The sequence below is a fragment of the Phoenix dactylifera genome, chromosome 13, assembly GCF_051530095.1.
Source record: "Phoenix dactylifera cultivar Ajwa chromosome 13, Ajwa_hap1_PhDact_Kaust_v1.1, whole genome shotgun sequence".
In the NCBI taxonomy this organism is placed as follows: domain Eukaryota; kingdom Viridiplantae; phylum Streptophyta; class Magnoliopsida; order Arecales; family Arecaceae; genus Phoenix; species Phoenix dactylifera.
The window spans coordinates 4954751-4976127 of NC_143202.1; the positions used below are offsets into that span (position 1 = coordinate 4954751).

Genomic DNA, 21377 nt, shown 5'->3' on the forward strand with positions numbered 1-21377 from the left:
CTGGAGGCGATTGCCTCCTCGGCCTTAGCGTACTTTCGAGCTCGGGCCAGCATCTCGGTGAAGTCGGCCGGGAAGCTCTTCTCGATGGAGAAGAGGAATCGATAAGAGCGGGCCCCAGTCTTTAGAGCCGACATGGCTATTGACTAGTCCAGCTCGCGGACTTCCCACGTGGCGGCGGTAAAGCGGTCTAGGTACTCCTTGAGGGATTTTCCCTCCTTCTGCTTGATATCTAGGAGGGAATCCGACGTCCGCCGTTGGCGTCGGCTGGCAGCAAAATTGGTAGCAAACTACCTGCCGAGTTGCTCGAAGGAAGATACCGTGCTTGGTTTTAGCCCAGAAAACCAAAGCCGAGCCGTCCCTCGGAGGGTTGCCGGGAAGGCCTTACAAAGTACGGCCTCCGAGGATCCTTGTAGGGCCATGAGAGCTCGGTAGCTCTCCAAGTGGTCGAGGGGATCTGTGATTCCGTTGTAGGGCTCCACTTGAGGCATCTTGAACCTCGCAGGGACCGGCTCATCTTCGATCTGGCGGGAGAAGGGGGACTTGGTGGTGAATTCAAAATCCCCCTCTTGTCTTGTCTTCCTGCTGCGGAGCGCTTCGATCTGGCGCTCCAAATGTTCGACTTTCCTGTCGAGCTCCCCGACCCGTGGAATCGTCACCGTGATTTGCTCCGGCTCACGGTGGTCTGGGGCTGATTCAGCTTCAGAGGGTTGAGGTCTTTCGTTGAGACCTTCCTCGGGCAGCTCTCTCTGAGAGGAGGCCCGCCCTTCGTTGTTGGCCCTGGAGGAGCCATGAAGGTTCTGGCCTGGGAGAATCGGGCCGTTGGGAGGGAACTCCGGCAAGACCTGGGCCTGCAGGGGAAGCGTTGGTAAGGCCTCCTCGCGCCGCAGGCCTTGAACGACGGCGGCCAGGGCCTGAACTTGCTGCACCAAAGCATTGAATTGCTCCGGCTGGACCTGGGGAACCGGGTCAACCGGAGTAGGCGAATTCTGGACGGAGTGTCCAGGACTCTGTGGGGGACGCCGGGAGATATTGGAGTCTCCCTTACTTCTCAGCTTCATGATCGCGACTCGGGCCCTTCCTCTAGCGCCAACTGTTGCTGGAAATTGGACCCGGGAGCGGTCGTCAGTCGAGGAGGGGGAGCAGCAGGTGGACACAGGGGAGTGGCGGTCCGTCGGCGGGCGGCGTCCTCCGTCGGGGTGCCTGCAGAAAAGCCGGTGGCCGGGTTTTCCGGCGCCGGCCCTCCGATGCTTAAGTCAGAGGGGAGGCAATCTGTGTTTTAAGGAGAAAGAGAAGAACAGTCTCTTTTTAGTTTTTTTCTCCTCCCCCCCTTTGAGAAGCAAGGGTTCCCTTTTATAGGGGAGGTCGGTTTACCTGTGATGTGATGGGGCGAGACCGTCGTACGGCTCGGCATGTTGCTTGGACTGGTGCAGGATCGGGTGAATCATTGCGTTGATGTCGGAGGTAAGGCCGAGATCAGAGACTTATCACTGTTGACTGGACTCCGCTGAGTTGGTTTGCCGTGGAGAGCCGTAGGTCCGTAGATAACAGGAGCCATGCGCATTAATTGTTGAGTAAGCTGGAGATTTGCATTAATTGTTGAGTAAGCCGGAGATTCGTATTAATTGTTGAGTGAACCGGACCTCGGAGGGGTACGGCCGCAGTAGGGGGTCGACAAGGACAGGTCTCTGGGGTCGGAAATTCTCCGGGTCGGAGGTCTTGAGGTCGGTCGTTTCGAGGTCGGACGCCGACCTCAATCGTCCAAGGTCGGCGGCTACGCGGCCTTTTGGAGGCGGGGTTACTATATTGCTGGGGGGAAAGCCGTATTCCCTCAACAGTCCCTATTGTGACACTAGCAAGAAAGAAAGATAGAATTTCTAGTCTCTTCAGGAGTCGACCTCTCTATTTTGGCAAGCCATAATGGCTAGTTTCTTAGCATGGATGAATAACATTTAATGGCTTCTAACCACTCTCCAACGGTCATCAACTGCTAGTAATCACTTTCCAACAACTTCTCTTCATAAATAGGCTTCCCAAAAGAGCAAAACAAGGAGGAAAATCAAGAGAAAAACCATTCAAAGCAAGAAGAGCCTTCATTGGGTGAGAAGCATTCAATTCAATTTTAACAACCACTTCAGGAGCATTCATTAAGTATTCCCAACTAAAGTGCACATCAAAAGGCTTTCTACCAATGATTCTAAAGAGCTTTAATTGGTTTTATTTCTGCTCAATAAGAAATTTTTATTGTATTAATTCTATATTCACTATTTTTGTCATTGTATCTCTTTGTATTTGTGGGGACAAGTTTTGATTGTGGTGAAATTTGGAAAACCTTGATCTATACCTTGAAACGAAGTGGGTAAAGCTTGCTTGTGCCTGATAAATGAGTGACTCACTTAGAAGGAGCTAGAGTTATTTGGTCAGTAGTATTCGACATTGTAATCATTTACGGACGATTAGTGTAGTGGATATGAGTGTTGAATTTGGCACTAAACTACTATAAATCTCTTATACTTGTGGTTTTTTGACTGTTTGCATTATGTATTTCATTTATTACTTTGGTTGCCGTTTATTCTAGTATTGCACATCACATACACATTAGAAAGTTATTGTTCCGCTGCATTTATAGTTCATAAATTTTAAAAAGCCCAATTCATTCTTCCCTCCTGGGCTACATAGCGAGGCAACACTCCTCGAACTTGACCGACAACCAATTGAAAGTTGTTGAGAGCCTTCAAGAGTCAAAATGAAAGGCATACTCTGCCATAACTCCATCGGCGCTGGTAAAGATTAGCTTTACTACACTTCTATTTGGGTTGGGGGACCCGTCCACATGGAAAATCCAGTAATCTTTCGGCCTACGCTCTTCTAGTTCCATGCTAACCTCCGCATCTTTAGGAATTTTACGCTCCACAAGGAAGTTGGTCATTGCTTGAGCTTTAATGGCTGGTCAGGGTTGGTAGAAATGTCAAACTTTCCAAGCTTGACTTCCCATTTGGTTAACCTTCCCAACATGCCTATCTTCTTCATAACTTTTCTCAATGGTTGGTCAATCAGTACGACGATGGTATGGGCCTAAAAGTAGGGCCGAAGTCTTCTAGCCAAGGTGACAAGGGCATAAGCCACCTTTTCAAGATTGGATACCTTATCTTGGCACCTCGGAGGACTTGGCTCACATAATTGATAGGCCTCTATACTCTATCTTCTTCGTAGATGAGGACTGAGCTTGCAATGAAAGAAGATACTACAAGGTAGAGCAAAGCATATATCGTGGACTTGGCTGGGTGAGGAGGTATTGCTTGAGTTGGTCAAAGGCGATCAGGCACTCCTTAGACTATTGAAAGTCTTTGATCTACCTCAGCATTTTAAAGAAAGGTAAGCACTTCTCTGTCAATGTCTCCATGAACTTGCTTAATGCTGTGATCCGGCCTGCCAAGTTTTGGACCTCCTTTTTTGTCTTCAATGGGATCATTTCATCACTGTGCAAATCTTTTATGGACTAACTTCAATGCTATGCTAAGCGAACATGAACCTGAGAAATTTTCCCGTGGTGACTTTGAAAGTGCATTTGCTTGGATTAGGTTTCATGCATTACATTCTCAATGTTGTGAACATCTCCTGTACGTCGGTCACATACTGCTCGGACTCATTGCTGTTTACCAGTATGTCCTCAACGTAGACCTCTATGTTGCGACTGATCTACTCCTTGAAGATCTTGTTAACCAAGCACTGGAAAGTGGCTCCAGCATTCTTTAGCTCGAACGACATGATCTCGTAATAGTATAGCCCTTTATCAATGATGAAGGAGGTTTTTTCTTCATCTTCGGATGCCATCTATATTTTATTGTAGCCCGAGAAGTTATCCATAAAACTAAGCATCTAGACCCTGATGTCGTGTTGACGAGCTGTTTGATCTTCAGCAGCGGGAAGCTATCCCTAGGACAGGCTTTATTGTGGCCAGTGGAATCTATATACATGCACCACTATCCTTTGGCCTTTTTCACGAGGATTACGTTTGCTAACTAGTTGGTGTAGGAGATTTCTTGGATGAAGCCGGCTGCAAGGAGCTTGTCTACCTCCTCGTAAGCGACATATTTCATCCTAGGAACACAATTCCTCTTCTTTTGCTGAACTAGTCTGAATGCTAGGTCTACACTTAACCTATGAACAATCACTTCAGAGATTATACCTGACATATCAAAGGCTGATTAGGTGAAGACATCGACTTTGGGTTGGAGGAAATCCATCAGTTGGGCTTTAGTAGCTTCATCGAGATTGGCCTCGATCTGCACATTCATGCTCGAGTTCGCTTCATTGAGAGAAACTTGGAGGAGATCCTCGGCTAGCTCCCCTCGCTTCTATGTTTGCTCGTCACGATATTAAAGCCTTGAATTTGGAGTGCTTCCATAGCTTCTTTCCTTAGAAAGAAGCCACATAGTACCGACGAGCCAATACCTAGCCGCACGGACTTCCCCTAGACCATGTCCAACTGGAAACCTCATGAGTAAGTGGTAGGTAAACCTAGGTTGGCTTGATGGGTTGTCCATCGAAAGTAGGTTCTGCACTATCATAGATAGGGTATGCACTTGCTAGATAAACAAATTAAACTACTCGACCGATATACTGACTACATGATGCGGAGTCACTAGAGCAAGCTGAGGATTTGGATCGTGAGAATTAGGAGACTCGGACTAGGTGTCCTACATCACTTGGCTACTACTGTTGGTCTGGTTGTTCTATATAGATTTTATCGTTTTTGGTCACACTCATTGTTGCCCCCTGACAATGCTAATCTATTGCCCTTAAAACCTGATTTGGTGATCGAAAGGCACTTGACTAGTCCATTCTCTAAGAAGGCAGTAGTCTGTTGCCTAGCACACGAGAAGAGGGAAAAGTTTGAAGGTTGCCGGATCTACTCCGTTAGAGGGCCTTTCGATGCCTAAATTAAAAAGAGCTATGGGGAATAGCAGGAGATGATAGCAACGAAGCAGAAAAAACTAGAGTAAAGAGTAGAGGTATTCTCCTTTGCATATCTAGTACTTTGAACCTACTTTTATAGATGAAAAGTCCTTGTTCTATTGAATTCAGAATCTAGAATCTATGACTGAGTGGGAAGCTATCCATGCTATTTTTATCCGGATCAACCACCGACAAATTTGAGTGCAAGTGAAATTGAACCTCTACTGTGCCACATGTCATCTCCTGATCAGCTAATTCATTTCAGGCCACATCACAAACAAATGAAAAAGAACACATTAAAAGGCTGCCTACATGCTATGAAAGTGGGCTGCTGCTACCAAGCAAACGCTCTACTTAATATTCGCTGTATAGAAAGCAAACACATGGACCTAAACCCTGCACTACAATCACCGTGGTTGCGCAATCCCCAAGGTCCCCCAAACATATAGGTGTTTTTATTTTTTTATTTTTTTGCGGCCTCATACGCACACATTTCATATTAGACGGTAGTTATATACAAAAAGGACACGACCGTTCAATTTTCAGAAGACTAAATAAAAACAAAAGTAAGAGGAAAAAAAAGCATGTACATTGCACCACAAACATCAGCCATTATATCGTACCTTTGGATATCATTAAATAGTCCCCAGCACAAAGGAGGACCATCCACCGAGACGCACCAGAAAAAGTAGAAATTAATAATAAGAAAGCAACTCATCATAACAAGCAATTCAACTGTGCTGATCGCTCTGGTATAAGCAAGAAAAATGAGTTATCCCAACCAAGTGTAAAAAAAACCAAAAAGACAATCCAATCTCTCAGTGCAACCCACCCGTGTTAACAAAACATTTCCTGTATATATACACGTGACCCTTGTCCCCATCAATCCAAGCTCATTAACTACACTTATAAACGCTATACCCACCCTTGAGTACCTCACCCGTGATTCCATTTAGCATACATGTGACAACCAAAAGAGATCGACAAAGAGAGAGATTAAGGGGACCGTGGAGGGTAAGAGGAGTGGAGGCAGGTGGCGGAGGAGACAGCGAGGGGGAAGCGGAATGAGTTGGCGTACTGGAAGGACACGGAGGAGCCAGCGGGGAGGGCGCGGCCGTCGTTGAGAAGGCAGTCATTGTAGCGGAGGCGGCGGAACACGCGGGGGTTGATGAGGCGGGCCGAGCTGAACCACCCGCAGCTGAGGTGGATGCGTCCGATGCTGCAACTCTTCCCCGAGCACACGTTCAGCACCTCCACCGTGTACGTCGGGATCCCGTTCGGCAGCGGCGCCGTCGCCCCCTGGTGCACCATGATATCGTCCCTGCTGCACTCCTCCCCCACCCGCTCCGTCTGCGATGGATCCCCCCCTGCGACCAAGCACAAGACAAGGCACATATATATTATAACTCGTATTCTTGTTTCTGATAATTAATTCATCCTCCTCTCCGCATTTTATATTATCCATCCTTTAACTACCATAACCTGTCTCCCTCGGTTGGAGCTTTCTTTCTTGCTTTCTCTTATTATAGAGATCTAAACGAACCCCGGGTATGCTGCTGGTTCTCCAGCTTATTAAGCTGGACCACGTTTTGAGCTTGCGACCGCAAGGGTCCAAAAAACTATAAACAATTGCCTACTTTTACGCAGATGAAACGACAATCCAAGACAAAAAGTTAAAATAACGCAGCTTCTGTGCTTTTCCAATAAAAAGTTTCCGCAATTGTAATACGTACATATTAGCTTTTTTTTTTTTAGTTTAAATAAATGAGAAACTAGAAACAGCTCAGATACAACCCGCAGACACAGAACAGTGAGAGAGAATATTCTTTAGAAAAGAAATAATGGCTTATCTATGTGGGACTAATAGTAACGGGACGACCGGAAGTAAATTGAAAACATTTCAGTGAATAAATTTAGAAAATACAGCTCGGAAAAGGTAGCTGGAGGCTGTACACAGTGGAAGATTTTATCTAGACTTTAACATCCTTTGCTACAAGACCAAAAGGAAACGGTTCTCCTCTAACCGGATGGTGACCATATACACTCCGACCACCACCAGAAAGGGACGTGATCACGAAAGAAGACAGACGACAGGAAGGTCAGAGAGCAGAAGCATCGGAACGTAGAGATTCCACGACACCACCCATATAAAACCCAGACCAATAACTACTACTCGCACACAATCCCTAAAACCTCCGCCCACACCCACTCACTGAAACCTGGAACCAGGTGAGGTAGGGCCCCCGTGTCAGTGGGCAGTTGGGTGGAAAAAGGGTGAGTGTATAATTTGAATACGGAAGGAGCCTCCATGATCTTCTTCTCCTAGTCGTCACAGGAGGTCGTTCCGCGCCAGGCGACGTCGTGCCGTGGGGCGATCGTACCCCCGATCACCACGCGGGCCCCACACGTGCGGGACCACTACGAGAACATGCAGAGAGCTGCACCGGGACCTAGTCAAGACCGTGGAATAGGAATTTGGATGAAGTTCGTTACCTTCTGGTTCAAGAAGCAGCAGCTTGCGATTGCGAAACGAAACCGAAACGGAACGGAATATTTGGAATCTCCCATTTATCGGACCGTCGAATCGCTGTCCATAACCTGAGAAATCAATTTAAAGAAAAGAAATTTTTTGTCAATTATTCCCTTTTATTATGATTTAGTGCTGCAATAAAGACAAAAAGGAAGAGGATAATAATGTATTAAAATATTTAAAAATTGGGTGGGGTTTAGGTGTCCAGAAAAGAGAAACAGGAGAATATGCGAAAGATTAATAACAACTAATAAAAAACGAGAGAACTAGGATGTGGCGTCTCCCAAAAAAATTATTTTTTCTTTAAAAAAAGAAAAAAAGGTCTGGTTCGATGTACGACTACAAACCAGAGTAAAAGTTGAGGAGAACGAAAACCGCCAGCGACGCCACCGCCGTAATCGCAACTACCCGCCGCCTCGAGAGAGCTGTTGTCATCGTTGATTCTCCGGCGGCCTGAACCCTAACTCTAGCTTGGTGCGCGAAACCCTAGACTCCGTTCGAGCTCCCGAGCTCCGACGCCATGGCCCTTCGAGGGAGGAAGAAGAAGAAAATGAGAAGGCGGCTGCACCAAAGACCACTATAGATCAGTACTTCTCTAAGAGCCATTAAAGCAAAGGATGGAGGGGTTTTTTGTTTTTTTTTTTTGTTTGGTACAAGTGGGGTTTTGACTCCGAAGCATCGAGGGGAGAGCCAGATCGATGGACAGGCAGTGGACATCGACCGCATCTGATCGAAGCCAGAACCCTAATCTCTGAAAAGGAAACCGAGCTTTGCTTCGATCGAGGAGAACCCCCAGCCCGTCGCCGAAGTCTTCCTAATCTCGGCTACCGCCTCGGCAAGCGCGCCGCCACCTCCTCCGTACAACTCCCCCGCCCGGTCTTGTCCCCAAGACCGCGAGCAGTCTCGTGAAACGCGAGATCTCCATGGCTAGAGAACGGTGGGGAAGAGGAGGAGGGATCCAGAGAGAGCTCGATGGAGCACCAAAACGGCAATGAACGGGTATCAAACTGATCTCCGAGATCCCCAGAGATCGATTCCGAGCTCGAAAAACCAAGAAGAAGAGGAGGAAAGAAGGGTTTTGGGAGGTTGGAGATCGAACCTGGGGTAGGAAAGGGCCGAATAATCGCCGTCGCGACGCGTGCCAGAGATCGGAAAGACTAGGCGCTCTCTCTCTCTCTCTCTCTCTCTCTCTCGATCTCGTATCGGTTTCCGATTCGGGGGTAGACAATGCTTTGGGCTGGGTGGAAGGAGACCTACCCCACGAAACATATTTTTATATGCGGCGGGTTGAGTTTAAACTGGCAAAACCGGTACGGTTTTGTTTACATGGCTCGGGTTTTAATTCGGAAGGGACTAGGAATTGGGGTTGAGTGTTTATCATATTACGGAAATACCCTTTCATGGGTCTTTACGGAGAAGGGCTAGGTTTGGATTTATTTACAAAAGTACCCCTATTGTTTCGGTGGTCGGCGGGTCTCGGGGTTGAGGCGATTGGAGTTGAAGCGCGTTTTACCGAGGGGCCAACTCTAGCACCGAAATTGGAGATATTTACGATAAGCGCCATCGCGGACGGAGTGAGTGGCCGAGTGGGCTCTCTCCGTACGGGAGGTTATGATGCATCTCTGTGACACGTGCGGCGCGAAGGGGGCGGGTATGTCATAGCCGCCATCGGAACATGGGGTGCACGTGAGACGATGATGGCTATTTTCCTTTCAATTTTTCAGAAAATAGTTTATTTTAAGATTTTTCTAAAAGTTCTTAAAGTTTGGTTCCCTCAATGAACCAATGAATATCTTGAGCAATGTACCAATCACAGGTCAAATTTTCAATAAAAATTTGATTTTTTCATATAATCTATATTTTTAATATAATTATTTATCATTGCTTTTTTAACGTGACAACTTTATAGTTCCAATTCATGCTTTAGGACAATATTTTTTTAAAATCATTCATGTAGAGACAAAAGAATAAAGAAATAAATATAATTCACAGCTAGGCTGATGATTGAGTTAAAGAGATTTTAAAAATTATAAAAATAAATATAAAAAATAATTGATTAGTAAAATAATATTTTTAACTTTAATTTTTAAAAATATACCTTGGCTAATGAGGACAGCATCTTTATAAATGCTTTAGGAGCATTTGCCAACATTTATAAATTCAATAATTTGTTTATAAAAATTAAAAAATATCCAGCACGGTTGCAGCCTCCTTGGTAAATCTCATGGTGGAAGACCATCAATTTGAACATGACATATGTCTGATTTCGACAAAAACATTTTATAGCTTGGCAATGATGTAGCTTTATATTCATAATGAAATAGTTCAACTTGTTATAGGGACTAGCTAATCCATTTTGGTATTGATTTGGATAAGTTATAATTGTTGAGAACCCGCCCATGCCGCAGAAAAATTTCAAAAATTTCAGATGCAGCGGAAGAGGCATGCGCGGGATCAACCGTTCATCGCATGAACGTTGTTTAAAACCGTTCGTAGATAGATAAGGATTAAAAACTTTTAAATAACATTAGAAGATCAGATCTTTACCTTGTGCGGGTAGATGATCACCGCAAACTGATGATCGTGGTTTTGGATGAAGGTTCGCTTGAAGCCGTTCAAGTGTCCGGCCTTTACGGGTATCCATATGAAGCAGGAACCGATCCAAACGTTCCAATCTCCCCGGGGTGCTAGCTCCCTTGCAGAGATATGTTTTTGATGGCTGATCACCTCCCTTTCAATCAACTCTTGATTGTGTTAGAATACCCGCCCATGCAGCAGAAAAATTTCAAAAATTTCAGATGCAGCGGAAGAGGCATGCACGGGATCAACCGTTCATCGCATGAACGTTGTTTAAAACCGTTCATAGATAGATAAGGATTAAAAACCTTTTTAAAAATATTAGAAGATCAGATCTTCACCTTGTGCGGGTAGATGATCACCGCAAACTGATGATCGTGATTTTTGGATGAAGGCTCGCTTTAAGCCGTTCAAGTGCCCGGCCTCTACGGGTATCCACACGAAGCAGGAACCGATCCAAGCTTTCTATCTCCCCGGGGTGCTAGCTCCCTTGCAGAGATAACTTTGATGGCTGATGTCCTCCCTTTTAATCAATCCTTGATTGTGCTTGGGAGGAGGAAGAAGAAGGATGAAGAGAGGAAGAAGATCAAAGCCCCTGCAGCCTTCTTTCTTTTCCCTGCGTTGGAAGGAAGAAGGGAGGATGAAGAGGCCACCTTTCTTTTTCTTCCTTTGCTTGCGGCTGAACCAAGGAAAGGGGAGGAGAGGGGGCCACGAATTGGAGAGGGAGAGGGCTTCAATGAATGCCCTAGGTCAACCCCACGCCTCCTCTTAAATAGCATGTGGAGCTCCTACTTTGTCGGAGCTCCTTGATTAAATTCCAAGAGGGGCGCCGGCCCCTCTTCTTTGCCGCACCAAGCAAGGAAAAGGAGGAGGGGCGTGTGCCCCTCCTTCATGGTTAACCTAATCCTCCTCTAAGGAGGATTAGGAAGGTCACTCTTGGTTAGGTCCTAATCTAATTAGGTTTGGACCAAGGGTGAACCAATTTGGGTTTTAATCTAGGTAAGTCCTAATCCAATTAGAACTTGATGAGTCATGACTCAATTGAACCCTTCAATCCTAATCTAATTAGGAGTCATCTTGATTCATTAGATTAATAATTAATTGGGACTTAAGAAGTCCTAATCCCATTAGGATTTATTTAATTCTAGTCCTAATCTAATTAGGACTCTAATTTGAATTCGAAGTCCTAATCCGATTAAGACTGTAGAAATCCTACTCCAAGTAGGAATCCAAATTTAATTCAAAACTCCTAATTTCATTAGGATTATAGAAATCCTACTCCATGTAGGAATCCTAGTCCTACTCCAAATAGGATTCCCAATCCAAGTAGGAATCCCAGTCCAAGTAGGAATTCTAGTCCTAATCCAATTAGGACTCCAAGAATCCAACTCCAAGTAGGACTCTTGTTTCAAGTCCAATTAATTAATTTCTTTTGTTCCTTCTTCAACTTATTATCAATTGAAGTAATTACTTGTGATTCCTAATCACGATTCAACCATCGGATCGGTCAATGCTTCTAGTATGTGTGACCCCATAGGTTCTACTCTGACTGGTAGTGAGATATATTGTGATCTCAATCACAATATCATTGAAAACTCCTTTCAATGGGTCGGAATGATTCCAACTCTACTCATTAGGGTTTATCGATCATCAAGATAATCCCTATGAGTCCCACCATCCACCAGTGACACCTAGCAGCATGTAGTGGCTACCCAGCAGAATAGAATGATGAACCTCTAGGTGCAGTTATCATGTGATACAGTCCTTCTATCGTGGATCCCTACAAGACGGAGGTCATGGATAACTCGTCAAAACCCTTCGTCTGTCATATGTCAAGATTTATTCGACTTAAGTTCGAGAGCGGAGAACTCTTTCTCCACTGTGCAATCTGCCCCGGCCGAGGTCTTACGAACTCAGTCTTATAAATCACATAGGATCTCTCCTTATCTATCAAGGTCGATAGATTCCTTGTAGATGCATACCCTACTCCTACAGTGAACCTACTGCAGCCCATCTACACTGCATGGACCCATATGGCTAGAGACCATGTATTTGTGCAGTCAAACTACAATAACCTTACTGTGAGTAGCCGAAGCATCGCAGGTCAAAGGACCAGTCACACTACTGCAACATCAAGCAAGTCACTGACAAGTGGATAGACATCCAAGTGACTTCTTGTATTGGTCACGCTCAGTACCTTTGTTCTCTAACAAGCACTTGCACAATTGCTCCAGTGTCCCTACACTGTGGACTCAAGACTCGTCCATCAAAGAAAGCAATATGTGCACTAATCTCAGCGGATCAATCATCGTCCTCGTGATGATCCATCGATCAGGAGCAATTCAGGAATTAATCACCAATGACATATGCCTCAAATTCTCAACTCTTGAGAATATGCGTCATCATCTTATTAATTCCTTAGACAATTCATGGACACATAAGAACATGAATGAAAAAGATGCCTTTTATTTATTCAATAATAAATAGTCAAGTACAAAATTATGTCCTAGAATAAAATAATGCATCTGCCAAATTGGCTTCTAGGGCATACTTCTAACAATCTCCCACTTGCACTAAAGCCAATTAGCCATAAATCTAAGCCCCATCTTTCAAGATGGGTTTTAGTTTTCTGCTGAGTTATCTGCTTAGTGAATGGGTCCACCATATTTTCTGTGGAGTCTACTTTTTGATCCTCTACTTATTTCTTTTCGAGGTAGTCGCTTATTAGGTTAAACCTCCGCTCTATGTGCTTCGGTTTCTGGTGAGACCTTTGGCTCCTTAGCTTGTACTATGGTGCCTTTGTTATTGCAGAAGAGTGCTATGGCATCTGATGGCATTACACCTAATTCTGCAATGAACCTTTTAAACCAAAAGGTTTGCACTGCACCCTTAGAGACGGCTTAACATTCAGCTTCTAAGGTAGAATCTACAATGATTGGTTGTTTGGAACTCTTCCAATTTACTAAACCATTATTGCACATATTCTGATGTAGACTTTCTATCATCAATATGTGTGCATCCTTCTACCTTCAACTCTGATATTCTTCCAAAGACCAAGAATAAATCTTTAGTTCTTCTTAAGTACTTAAGAATATTATTCACAGTTATCCAGTGCTTCTTGCTTGGATTTGACTGATATATGCTCGTGACACTAACAGCATATACTATATCATTTCACGTACATAGCATGGTATACATGAGGCTCCCTATAGCCGAAGCATAAGGGATCTTGCTCATCCGCTGAATCTCTTCAGATGTGTTAAGGCACATCTTCTTGGAGAGATTTATCCCATGCCTAAGGGGTAATAATCCCCTTTTAGAGGTTTCCATGCCGAACCTCTTCAGCACTCCCTCTATATACATATTCTGTGAGAGGACAAGCATCCTTTTAGATCTATCTTTATAGACCTTTATTTTCAAAATATAGGATGCTTCCCCAAGGTCTTTCATGGAGAACTCTTTTAACAACCAAATCTTGACCGAGTTAGCATGGGAATATCATCCCCTATCAGGAGGATGTCATCCATGTATAGTACGAGAAATACGACAGCACTCCCACTAACCTTTTTGTAAACATACGGTTCCTCTTTGTTTTTAATGAAATCAAACGTTTTGATTGCGTCATCGAAACGAGTGTTCCATCTCCAAGATGCTTGCTTTAGTCCATAGATGGACCTTTGCAGCTTGCAGACCTTGTGATCTCCATCACTGAAAGTGAAACCCAAAGGCTGTTCCATATAGATATCTTCATTAAGATATCCATTCAGGAATGCAGTTTTCACATCCATCTGCCAGATTTCATAATCATGAAATGTTGCAATGGCAAGCAATGTTCGGATGGATTTTAACATGGCTACAGGTGAAAAAGTCTCCTGATAGTCAATGCCTTCGCGTTGACTATACCCTTTCGCCACTAGCCTTGCTTTATAGGTCTCTACCTTTCCATCCGAACCTATCTTTCTTTTGTAGATCCATTTGCATCCAATAGGTACAATACCTTCTGGTGGATCTACTAGGGTCCAGACTTGGTTGGAATGCATGGAGTCTAACTCCAACTATTTCTCGGAATCGATATCAGATATCGCCTCGTCATAGGTTTTGGGATCCTGTATGTGATCCCTATCTCCCACTAGGAACATTTTCTCAGTATCCTCTTCTAGTATACCTAAGTATCTATCGGGAGAATGGGAGACCCTACTAGATCTGCGAGGTGATTGAGGGACATTGTGTACTGGCTTAATATAAATAGGTTCTATAGGCACAATGGTTTGTTGCTATTTAGAGACTTTCTCTTCAAGCTCAATTTTCCTCCCACTATCTCTGTCAAGGATAAACTATTTCCATGAAGATAGCATCTAGGCTCACAAACACTTTGTGATTCTTTGGGACGAAAAGTCGTATCCTAATGACTCTTTAGGATATCCTATAAAACGAGCATTAATTGTCCTATCCTCTAGCTTGTCTGCCTGTAGTCGCTTGACGTGGACCGGACATCTCCAAATCTTGAGATGACCAAGACTTGGTTTCTTACCATGTCATATCTCATATGGTGTGGTAGGAACGGACTTTAGAGGAAACTCTATTCAATAAGTAAATAGCTGAAAATAGGGCATCTATCTAAAGAAACAAGGGTAAATTAGTGAAGCTCATCATGGACCGAACCATATCCAATAGAGTCCGATTCCTCCTCTCTGACACTCCATTGAGCTGAGGTGTACCAGGAGGAGTCCATTATGAAACTATACCATTCTCCTTGAGATAATCACGAAACTCTCTATTAAGGTGTTCACCTCCTCGATCTGATCGAAGAACCTTAATGAGTTTTTCTGTTTATTTTTCTACTTCATATCTTAACTCTTTGAAACTTTCAAAAGTTTCAGATTTGTGTGTCATACACATATCCATACCGTGAGTAATCATCGGTAAATGAAGTAAAAATTACAACCCCTAGCTTGCACATCAAATGGGCCACACATATCAGTGTGTACCAGGGTAAGTATTTCAGTGGACCACCCTGTGTCCTACAAAGGATAATTTGGCCATCTTTCCTTGAAGGCAGAATTAACAAATCGAATATGATTCGAAAGTCAATGAGCCCAAAAGTTCATGTTTCTCCAATTTGTTTATTCCGTCTTCTCCTATATGGCCAAGCCTGAGGTGCCATAAATACTTTAGATTTATCTCATTTCTAGATCTATTAGATCCTATGGTATTCACTGTTTGCTCAGATACATTCACAGATACATCCATATGTATGTGATAGAGACTGTCAATCATAAAACCACGTTGAATCTATTTATTTCTCAGATAAATGGAACAGTAGTCTTATAAAAATCTTTTTGTGCTAAACAAGATATAGAAATCAAATTTCTGCTAGCAATAGGTAACAGTCCCTAAGTATCCTGAGCATATCTGACATACCTTCTGAAGGTCTGTCACCCTTCATGTTTTTATGCTTTCCATTTATGTAGGACAGTTCCTCTTCCAATGGCCGTCCATGATGCAAATGAAAATATTTTTCCTTGCAATTGGCCTTTTTCTTGGAACTTCCTTACTTAGCGTTTTCTCAGTCTTCTGCTTCTTTGCAGGCTTCTTCTTCTTCCAAATAGACTCTCTCTTGGAATTAGAAACCAACTCGACAGCGAGAACGATGCCCCTTGAACTCTTCAAGGTCTCTAAGATAGTTACCAATTTATTTAACAATTCTGTTTTGGTGCTTACAATCTTATTCATATGATAATTTACTATAAACTGTTCATATGAAGCTAGAAGGAATTGTGGGATCAAATCCATTTGCAATTCCTTGTGCATAATCATGCCGAGCTTCTCAAGCTTCTCTAAGTCCTTTATCATGGTCAAACCATGATCATGGATAGACTGCCCATCATGCATCTTGGCCTTGAAGAGCCTTTTGGACATTCAAACCAAGCTGCGTGACTCTGATTACCATACAACTCTTGCAGGTGTTTTAATGTGTCCTTGGCAATCTTCATGTTCTCATGCTGGCATTATAATTTATTGGACATGGATGCCATTATGTAGTACCTAACTTTATTGTCATCGTTCGTCCACTTGGCATGCGTCTTACGCTGATCAGTGATCGGACAGATTGGTAATACAGGGATTCCATGGTCTAGCTCATACCCTAATTTCTCACAATTCAAAACTATTTTGAAATTTGCTGAGCCAGTCTTAATAATTGGGTTTTGGTCAAACGGTTGTTCTATAGGATATGAGTTAAAAATTTAGAAGCTGACATTATAATCCTCATAGAGTAAAGATTCTAGTTAGAATTTTGTACTTGATCCTTATTTGTTCTAGGGTCTTTTAGAACAAATGTACCTCCCACTATTTTCTCGAATTCCTCACACTCTCCTGGTAGGAAAACGGAAATCCTACGCGACTAGGGTTTCTAGTAGGTACTGCGGTCTCACCAATCTATATGGCACCTCACCTAACAGTTATTGGTGACACATAGATGGATGAGGGTACAACTCTTGTACAATGCTTCTCAAGCATGTTGCAGTGCAACTTGGTCTCTAAGCCATGAAGACCTCACCTAACAGTGATTGGTCCCATTTCTTAGTTAAGTCAGACCCACCGTATAACCGTAGGAATAAAGTCGTCATTGGGTCCTCACCTAACAGTTATTGGTGCCCAACCACACCTTTACCCTACAACATCTCATGTCTATAGAGAGGTCCAGCCCCCCGACGCAACTTGCCCACTGTATCCAGCCGAGACAAATCAACATCAGAAAGACCTTAGCAGCTCTACTACAGTGGAAGACCTATTAACTTAATATTGGTTAATCAGGTCTTAGTGTTTGCAACTTGAGCTCTTCATAAGAGGTAATCGAACAATTGGCCAGGTAAGTAGGTGGGAGGCCCCCCTTACTCAGAGAGTAAGGTCCTAATTAAGTAACCACCTTTCATGCTTTCCTAGACACCAATTAGATCAATTAATCTAATATAACTCGCTCATGTTGGTTCACTCTCGACTTGATTGAGGAGGTTTTAATTTAGGTCTCATTGGGTTTGCTACATCACATGTAAACCTATCTACCCGACTCTCATTCACATCACATGCAAACGGCACATCACAGGCAGTTATAATCGCAGCATCAAATAAAGCTAAACTTTAAATAGGTGATGATCATGGATTCTAATTAGGTCATATTACAATCACATGCACGTCAATCGATCAACTGATCTTCAACTCTTGAATTGGTTCCAAGCCTCCTTGACTCGATCCTTGATCAACTCTTGATCCCATCGCCATCAACCACTTGGATCGCCGTTCATCTCATGCCTTGTCTTTAACTTGATCGTTGACGTACATCACATCACAGAAATACAACCAGATGTAAAATAAAAATAATAATAAATTACATCCCCTTTTAGGAGGCACGCAGGCCTCTCAAAACATCAAATAAGATGCATGCAAGCATCTAAAAAATTACATGACATTACAGATCACATCGCAGGTCATTACATTTGATACCAAAAGGGTTTGAATCCTATGATCATCACCACATGCAACAAATATAATTTTCAGATCTGAAATCTAATTGATTATCTCATGACATAGGTTGCTGATCATGCTAATCATGATTCTAAACTTTGTAATTTCATTAACAATGCAATTAGAATCATCTTTTTATCACATAAACATCAGCATGCAAAAACCATCATCCTAGAAAAAAATCTGCATGCAGAAAATTTTTAGCATGCATAATCATTTAAATTTTAGATCTAATAAGCCTATGAATAATTAATCCTTACCTTAATCTACAAAATCTGGCTCTAATACTACTGTTAGAATACCCGCCCATGCCGCAGAAAAATTTCAAAAATTTCAGATGCAGCGGAAGAGGCATGCGCGGGATCAACCGTTCATCGCATGAACGTTGTTTAAAACCGTTCGTAGATAGATAAGGATTAAAAACCTTTTTAAAAATATTAGAAGATCAGATCTTCACCTTGTGTGGGTAGATGATCACCGCAAACTGATGATCGTGGTTTTTGGATGAAGGTTCGCTTGAAGCCGTTCAAGTGCCCGGCCTCTACGGGTATCCACACAAAGCAGGAACCGATCCAAGCTTTCTATCTCTCCGGGGTGCTAGCTCCCTTGCAGAGATAACTTTGATGGCTGATGTCCTCCCTCTTAATCAACCCTTGATTGTGCTTGGGAGGAGGAAGAAGAAGGATGAAGAGAGGAAGAAGATCAAAGCCCCTGCAGCCTTCTTTCTTTTCCCTGCGTTGGAAGGAAGAAGGGAGGATGAAGAGGCCACCTTTCTTTTTCTTCCTTTGCTTGCGGCTGAACCAAGGAAAGGGGAGGAGAGGGGGCCACGAATTGGAGAGGGAGAGGGCTTCAATGAATGCCCTAGGTCAGCCCCACGCCTCCTCTTAAATAGCATGTGGAGCTCCTACTTTGTCGGAGCTCCTTGATTAAATTCCAAGAGGGGCGCCGGCCCCTCTTCTTTGCCGCACCAAGCAAGGAAAAGTAGGAGGGGCGTTTGCCCCTCCTTCATGGTTGACCTAATCCTCCTCTAAGGAGGATTAGGAAGGTCACTCTTGGTTAGGTCCTAATCTAATTAGGTTTGGACCAAGGGTGAACCAATTTGGGTTTTAATCTAGGTAAGTCCTAATCCAATTAGAACTTGATGAGTCATGACTCAATTGAACCCTTCAATCCTAATCTAATTAGGAGTCATCTTGATTCATTAGATTAATAATTAATTGGGACTTAAGAAGTCCTAATCCCATTAGGATTTATTTAATTCTAGTCCTAATTTAATTAGGACTCTAATTTGAATTCGAAGTCCTAATCCGATTAGGACTCTAGAAATCCTACTCCAAGTAGGAATCCAAATTTAATTCAAAACTCCTAATCTCATTAGGATTATAGGAATCCTACTCCATGTAGGAATCCTATTCCTACTCCAAATAGGATTCCCAATCCAAGTAGAAATTCCAGTCCAAGTAGGAATTCTAGTCCTAATCCAATTAGGACTCCAAGAATCCAACTCCAAGTAGGACTCTTGTTTCAAGTCCAATTAATTAATTCTCTTTGTTCCTTCTTCAACTTATTATCAATCGAATTGATTACTTGTGATTCCTAAAAACGATTCAACCATCGGATCGGTCAATGCCTCTAGTGTGTGTGACCCCATAGGTTCTACTCTGACTGGTAGTGAGATATATTGTGATCTCTATCACAATATCATTGAAAACTCCTTTCAATGGGTTGGAATGATTCCAACTCTACTCATTAGGGTTTATCGATCATCAAGATAATCCCTATGAGTCCCACCATCCACCAGTGACACTAGCAGCATGTAGTGGCTATCCAGCAGAATAGAATGATGAACCTCTAGGTGCAGTTATCATGTGATACAGTCCTTCTATCGTGGATCCCTACAAGACGGAGGTCATGGATAACTCGTCAAACCCCTTCGTCTGTTATATGTCAAGATTTATTCGACTTAAGTTCGAGAGCGAAGAACTCTTTCTCCACTGTGTAATCTGCCCCGGCCGAGGTCTTACGAACTCAGTCTTATAAATCACATAGAATCTCTCCTTATTTATCAAGGTCGATAGATTCCTTGTAGATGCATACCCTACTCCTACAGTGAACCTACTACAGCCAATCTACACTGCATGGACCCATATGGCTAGAGACCATGTATTTGTGCAGTCAAACTACAATAATCTCACTATGAGTAGCCGAAGCATCGCAGGTCAAAGGACCAGTCACACTACTGCAACATCAAGCAAGTCACTGACAAGTGGATAGACATCCAAGTGACTTCTTGTGTTGGTCACGCTCAGTACCCTTGTTCTCTAACAAGCACTTGCATAATTGCTCCAGTGTCCCTACACTGTGGACTCAAGACTCGTCCATCAAAGAAAGCAATATGTGCACTAATCTCAGCGGATCAATCACCGTCCTCGTGATGATCCATCGATCAGGAGCAATTCAGGAATTAATCACCAATGACACATGCCTCAAATTCTCAAATCTTGAGAATATGCGTCATCATCTTATTAATTCCTTGGACGATTCATGGACACATAAGAACATGAATGAAAAAGATGCCTTTTATTTATTCAATAATAAATAGTCAAGTACAAAATTATGTCCTAGAATAAAATAATGCGTCTGCCAAATTGGCTTCTAGGGCATACTTCTAACAGATTGTGCTTGGGAGGAGGAAGAAGAAGGAGGGATCTTGAAGAAGAATCAAAGCACCTTGCAGCCCTTTTCTTTCCCCTACGTTGGATGAAGCAAAGGAGGAGGGAGGAGGCTACCGCCAAGCTTTCTTCTTCTCACCTTTTTGCTGATGGCGGCTGAAACCAAGAGGGGAGAAGGGTGGCCACGAGTTGGAGAGGAGGAGGGCTTCACTTATCATTAGGGCACCTCCTTTCAAAGCCTTTTAAAGGCATCTAGGACTCCTATTTGGTTTAGTCCAAATCATGAATCAATTGGGTTCAATATATGCTAGTCCTAATCCAATTAGAACTTGAATGAACCATGACTCAATTGAACTCTTCAATCTTAATCTAATTAGGAGTCATCTTGATTCATTGGATTAATAATTAATTGGGACTTAAGAAATCCTAATCTAATTAGGACTTGTTTAATTCTAGTCCTAATCCAATTAGGACTCTAATTTGAATTCGAAGTCCTAATCCGATTAGGACTCTAGGAATCCTACACCAAGTAGGAATCCAAATTTAATTCAAAACTCCTAATCTAATTAGGATTATAGGAGTCCTACTCCAAGTAGGAATCCTAGTCCTACTCCAAATAGAATTTCCAGTCCAACTAGGAATCCCAGTCCAAGTAGGATTCCTAGTCCTAATCCAATTAGGACTCTACGAATCCTACTCCAAGTAGGACTCTTGTTTTAAGTCCAATTAATCAATTTCCTTTGTTCCTTCTTTAACTTATTATCAATCGAATTGATTACTTGTGATTCCTAATCACGATTCAACCATCGGATCAGTCAATGCCTCTAGTGTGTGTGACCCCATAGGTTCTACTCTGACTGGTAGTGAGATATATTGTGATCTCTATCACAATATCATTGAAAACTCCTTTCAATGGGTCGGAACGATTCCAACTCTACTTATTAGGGTTTATCGATCATCAAGAGAATCTCTATGAGTCCCACCATCCACTAGTGACACCTAGCAGCATGTAGTGGCTACCCAGCAGAATAGAATGATGAACCTCTAGGTGCAGTTATCATGGGATACAGTCCTTCTATCGTGGATCCCTACAGGATGGAGGTCATGGATAACTCGTC

General features: G+C 43.1%; 1 protein-coding gene across 1 annotated transcript; it reads right to left on the bottom strand.

The window, feature by feature from the left end:
* Positions 1–5307: 5307 nt before the first annotated feature.
* LOC103698696 (TPD1 protein homolog 1-like) lies at positions 5308–8922 on the bottom strand. Its single transcript, XM_088710196.2, has 4 exons — positions 8586–8922; positions 7834–8048; positions 7450–7554; positions 5308–6323 (listed from the first exon to the last, which is right to left on the bottom strand). The coding sequence occupies exons 2-4, from the start codon at positions 7919–7921 to the stop codon at positions 5953–5955; spliced, it is 564 nt and encodes a 187-aa protein (XP_088566322.1). The 5' UTR covers positions 7922–8048; positions 8586–8922; the 3' UTR covers positions 5308–5952.
* Between the last annotated feature and the right edge of the window lie 12455 nt (positions 8923–21377).

Coding starts and splice junctions, on each gene's coding strand:
- LOC103698696 (XM_088710196.2), bottom strand. CDS start 7,921: ATGACAACAGCTCTCTCGAGGCGGCGGGTAGTTGCGATTACGGCGGTG. Junction 7,555..7,833: donor TCTCCTCAACTTTTACTCTG/GTTTGTAGTCGT, acceptor TTGATTTCTCAG/GTTATGGACAGCGATTCGAC. Junction 6,324..7,449: donor GCTGCTTCTTGAACCAGAAG/GTAACGAACTTC, acceptor GCTTGGTCGCAG/GGGGGGATCCATCGCAGACG.